This window comes from Myotis davidii, unplaced genomic scaffold (genome assembly GCF_000327345.1).
Source record: "Myotis davidii unplaced genomic scaffold, ASM32734v1 scaffold514, whole genome shotgun sequence".
Classification (NCBI taxonomy): Eukaryota; Metazoa; Chordata; class Mammalia; order Chiroptera; family Vespertilionidae; genus Myotis; species Myotis davidii.
This window is the reverse complement of record NW_006286236.1, coordinates 1208087-1212940: the sequence shown is the minus strand read 5'-3', so window position 1 is coordinate 1212940 and position 4854 is coordinate 1208087. Positions and strand designations below refer to the sequence as shown.

The window sequence follows — 4854 nt, the reverse complement described above, 5'->3', positions numbered from 1 at the left end:
TTGATTAATGATGTCTGCCATGCACCAGACCAGGAGCGCCGTGGGATGCACGCCAGGTATTTGCCAGCGGGACCCAGTCCAACTGCTTCACTTTACAGGTGTAGCGACTAAAGCCCAGAGAGGGGAAGGAACTTATTCAAAGCCACCCAGCACTCCTGGCAGAGCCGGGACTCAAACCCAGGCCTCCTGACTCCCCGTCAGAGCTGTCTATTCAATGCTGTCCCCTTTGGATCCGTGTGAGTTAAAAGTCTCTAATTCAAACCTACAACTTATTCCTGCAGCGGCATTGAGGACTTGGGCTCCAGAATCTGCTGGCCCATTTCAGGTGCTCATCCTACACAGCTGGGTACGTTTGATGAGCTTTCCTAGCCCTGCCCGAGCCTGGGGCCCCTTCCCCTTAAGATGGGGATAATGGGAGCTTTCTGAGTTGTTATATGTGAAGCGTTTACACAGTACACAGGGCCTGGCACATAGTAAGTGCTCAGTAAACACTGCTTCCTGGGGACATCATTACAGGAACTCTGTTCTCAAGAGTGGGCTCCTGTGGGGTCTCGTTGTAAGTCTCCCTGAACCACCCTCCTGCTGCCCTGGGCCTCCTGGGCCCCGTGCTGGCACCTGCTCCTCGGAGACCAGCTGGTCCACCACATCGCTCCCAAACTTGTGGCGAATGTTGTCAGGGATGACGCTGCTCTTCTGGCCCTCGGCCCCGGAGTTGGGGCCTTCCTTCAGCCCCTCGCATGGCTGAGCCCCCTCTTGGAAAGTGACACTGCTCTCCCTTGGGGAGACTCTGTTGTCCCCCTTCTTCACGGACCCAGGCCGTGAGTCCATCCCAGGGGAGTCCTTGCTGACGGCTGAGCATGGAGACAGTTTCCCCTCCGGGTAGGCCTGCCCCTGGGGGCTGCCTCGGGGGCTCCCTTCTTGGTTCAGGGAGGCCTGCGGGGAGACTGGGGTCTGGCACTTGAACTTGGAGGTCTCCACGGGGCTGTGGGCAGTTCTCCTGGGGTCCGTGTCCTGCTGGCCTTCCTTGCTATCCAGATGGGCCCTTTTCAAAGTGGTTGTGCCTGAAAAGAGGGAAGAGGGAGGGAGGGTGGGAGAGAGAGAGAGGAGACAGCAGACAAACGCAGAGTGGGAGGCAGGACGGGAGACAGCAGTGGGGCCGGGGAGGGGGCACAGACAGCCCCAGAGCCCCAGAGCCCCAGAGGAGAAAAAGGGGTGGGAACGGAGAGGTCAGGGAGCCAGGAGCATGGGTGAGAAACGTGGAAAGAGACAAAGAGAGAAGGTTGTTCAGCTGCCAGCCTCCCATGGGACAGGGTCGTCCCACGTGGATTTTGACCATGGGGGCTGCAGCCCTGGAAGCCGGCACAGGGCATCACTTGGCTTGGCCAAGTCCCACGGCTGGCGGCTGGCACGGACCAGAGCTGGGTCTGGGCCCCGGTCTTTGTCCCCCATTCTGAGCTGCTCCCCAACCCGCACTTCCCTCCTCTGTTCTCTGGGCTAATCGGGTGCTCTCAGCCCAACCTAGTGTTACCCCCACTCTACTTGGACACAGAGCAGTCCAAGCAAGACCCCAGAGTCTTGAAATAGTGTACAAGTTGGGGAATTATGATGTGTTCCAACCATAAATTGAAAGAAAGGATGGAAGGAGATGAGGTTAGAGAAAGTGCTCCCAGCCTGTGACGTCTCCTCTTCGTTCTCTTCTCCCATCTCCACAACAGCCTGGGATGTCCCACCTCCCAGCATTTGCCCAGCCTGGTTCTGCCACCTAGAAGCCCCCACCCCCACTCCTCCTCCTCCCTCAAAATTCTGCCCTTCCTTTCACTGCAGCCTCAGCCACCCCAAGCTGCCAACCTGGGGGACCAGCTCCCTCCTCTCAATTCCACAACTCTGTCCCCAGCACGCTCCGCCAATCTCCACCCCTCCTGCCCCCCGTTTCTCATCCTGGGTTTCCCTTTCTCCATCCCTGTGAGCTCCAAACCCTCTTGTTTCTCCTCCTCATGGGGGGCAGTCATGAAGGTGGGGTCCACGGTGAGTCAGTTCTGGATGCCCCCCCCAGCACCCACCAGAGAGCCCTGTGCGTCAGAAGTAGGTGGAGTCCCTCGTGAGTGAGGGGACGAGTAGGTGGCTGTGGGGGCCTCAGACCTTGAGTAATACTGCACTCAAGTCTAAGAGGAGGCCAGGTGCCTCCCCTCCCCTCCTCTCCCATCCCCAAGGCGCAGGCAGCTCAGCCAGGGGCACCTCCGGGGAAACCAAGGCTTCCAGGGTGGGGATGGGGACCCTTCTGGAAAGGAGTGGAGGCAGAGAGCACTCAGCATCCACCCTTCAACCGTGGCCCCTCCTCCTGCTCACGGGGAGATTGAGGCCGGGTGCAGGGGTATCCCTTCCCTTCTTTTTTCCTTCTGTCTTCAAGGAATGCCCAAGGAGGCCGGGCCCCACAGAGGGTCTGGAGGCCAGAGCAAGACCGAGGGAGAGGAAGGGGTGGTCCCTGCTGCCCCTGGGGAGTTCCTCTCAAAGCCCTGGGTTTGCACTGAGTGTCCCCGGTCCGTGCGTCCCTGCTCGGCCCGTACTACCTGCTCGATGGCTCAGCTCCATGATGTCTTATTCCAAACTTAATCCTGTAGACAGAGAAACAACCTGTCAGTCGTCTCAGATGTCACAGAGGCTTCGTGAGAGCGGAACAGGGAGACCCGTGACCATGTGCCCAACCCCAACCAGAGGCTCCTCCAGGCTGCTGCTTCCAGTGCTCCTTGGCACTCGGGGGGTCCCCTGCCCCATCCAGCCATCGCCCCTGGCACTGGGCCTGCCCCCTGAACCCCTGCGGGCTCTGCTCTTTCTAGAAGCCCTGGTGCCCCCCTACCAGCGAGTGCCCAAGGCCTTCCTCAGGCAGCCTGAGACCTAGGCTCCGCCTCCTCCTCCTCCTCCCCCATCTGCACCACCAACACTCCCCTGGCTGCGGGTGCTGCCCCAGGTTCCCCACGCTGGCGACTATTTGCCTCCCTGCAAATAGGATTTTGTCCATTTGCCCTGGCTGGTTTGGCTCAGTGGATAGAGTGTCAGCCTGCAGACTGAAGGGTCCTGGGTTCGATTCCAGCCAAGGGCACATGCCTGGGTTGTGGGCTCGGTCCCCAGCAGGGGGCATGCAGGAGGGGGCCTATTAATGATTCTCTCTCATCATTGATGTTTCTCCCTCTATCCCTCTCCCTTCCTCTCTGAAATCAATAAAAATATCTTTAAAAAAAGATGTTGTCTATTTTTCCAGCTGGTCATTCAAGCTCACGTGAAGGGAACCAACTTGGCCCACGTGGAGGGGAGCCCAGAGCAGGACCCCACTCTGGTGTCTTTCCTCCCAAGACAGGCCTCCGGGCCGAGTTGGGGGCTCGGCTCCGGCATCTTCAAAAGCCTCTGCACCTTTCAGGTTTGTGTTCCGTTTTCCGAGGTGATCTTTGTCTAATTCATATTCTCTTACTTTATTACGTTTTTTTAGAGGTTTTTATGAATTTTTAAATAAATCCATTTATTATATAACAGATGTTTAGTCCAGCTGGAAGGGATCTTTGAGATAAGCTAATTTAGCTGCTTCATTTTATTGATAAAGACACTGCGGCCCAGAGGAGGAGAGTAACTTGTCTTAGGTCACCCAGCAAGTTGTTCTGCTGGCAAGCTCAGAGCAGTTTAAGAACTGGATTAATTTTATCATCTGGAAAAACCACTAAGCAAAACGCCTTATTATTTTTTTACTTAATTGCTTGGTGATTGGGCAGGTTCTGAGGTAACTGCCAATGATCCCAACACCCCCCTTCTCTCCCCCCCACCCCCCGTAGTCACACACTGTGCAAAATGCCCCCCTTAAATGTGGACTGGACCTAGCAACTCGCTTCAGATCAAAAGAATATGACGGAAGTGAGGGAATGTCGCTTCCAAATCAGACGAGCGGCTTTTGTCTCGTTCGCACTCTTTCTCTGGCTCTTCTTGGCTTGCCCGCTCTGATGGAAGCAGCTGCCGTGTTTTGAGCTGCCCTATGGAGAGGCTCAGGTATAAGGAACAGAGGGAGGAAGGAATGGAGACCTGTAGTCCAACAGCCCGGAAGGATGGAGACCCTTCGTCCAGCAGGATTCAATAAGTAACTCATCGAATCCTGCCACCTGAACGGTCCTTCCCCAGTTGAGCCTTGAGATGAGGACACAGCCCAGCTGACACGTTAATTACAGCCTGTGGGAGACGCTGAGCCAGGGGACCCAGCCACGGCACACCCAGGATCCTGCCCCTGAGAAACTGTGAGGTTAATAATCTGTCTGTTTGGGGTTTTTTTTTTAAACACATGGTTTTATGCTGCTGAGGTTTGTGGTGATTTATTATGCAACAATAGCTAACTAATATTTTGGTACCAGGGATGGGGTGCTGCTGTAACAAATACCTAAATATGCGGGAGTGGCTTTGGAACCAAGCAGTAGGTGGAGCCTGGAAGGACTCTGAGGAACATGAGAGACAAGGCCAAGATCCTGTTTAACGGGCTAGTCGTAGAAACCTGGATGTGGAGGATGCTGCCGCTGAAGGCACAAAGGGAGTGAGGGGCGTATTACTAGAACCTTGTTGTGTAGTGACAGAAACTCAGGGGCCCCTCAGCAGTTCTGTGGGAGGCAGGGCCTGTGACTGATGAGCGGGGTGATCTAACAAAGGAGATTGCCAAACAAAGCGCGGGCGGGGCCTCCTGGTTTCTTCTTGCTGCGCACAGTGGAAGGTGAGAGGAAAGAGAAGGATTGAAGAAAGAACTGTTAAGGGAAAATGAGGCCGGACTTAATAGTTTGAAAATTCTCATCCTCTCCAAATGCCCAAAGATGCTAAAATTAAGAAAAGCCT

General features: G+C 55.5%; 1 protein-coding gene across 1 annotated transcript in view; it reads right to left on the bottom strand.

Annotated features, from left to right (window-relative positions):
* Positions 1-4854, bottom strand: part of TEX33 (testis expressed 33) — an 11670-nt gene that overhangs the window by 4718 nt on the left and 2098 nt on the right. The window contains exons 2-3 of the mRNA XM_015559871.1: positions 2568-2612; positions 616-1061 (exon numbers count right to left, since the gene is read on the bottom strand). Coding sequence (XP_015415357.1) covers positions 616-1061; positions 2568-2589 — 468 coding nt within the window. The 5' untranslated portion in view covers positions 2590-2612. The remainder of the gene's footprint in view (positions 1-615; positions 1062-2567; positions 2613-4854) is intronic.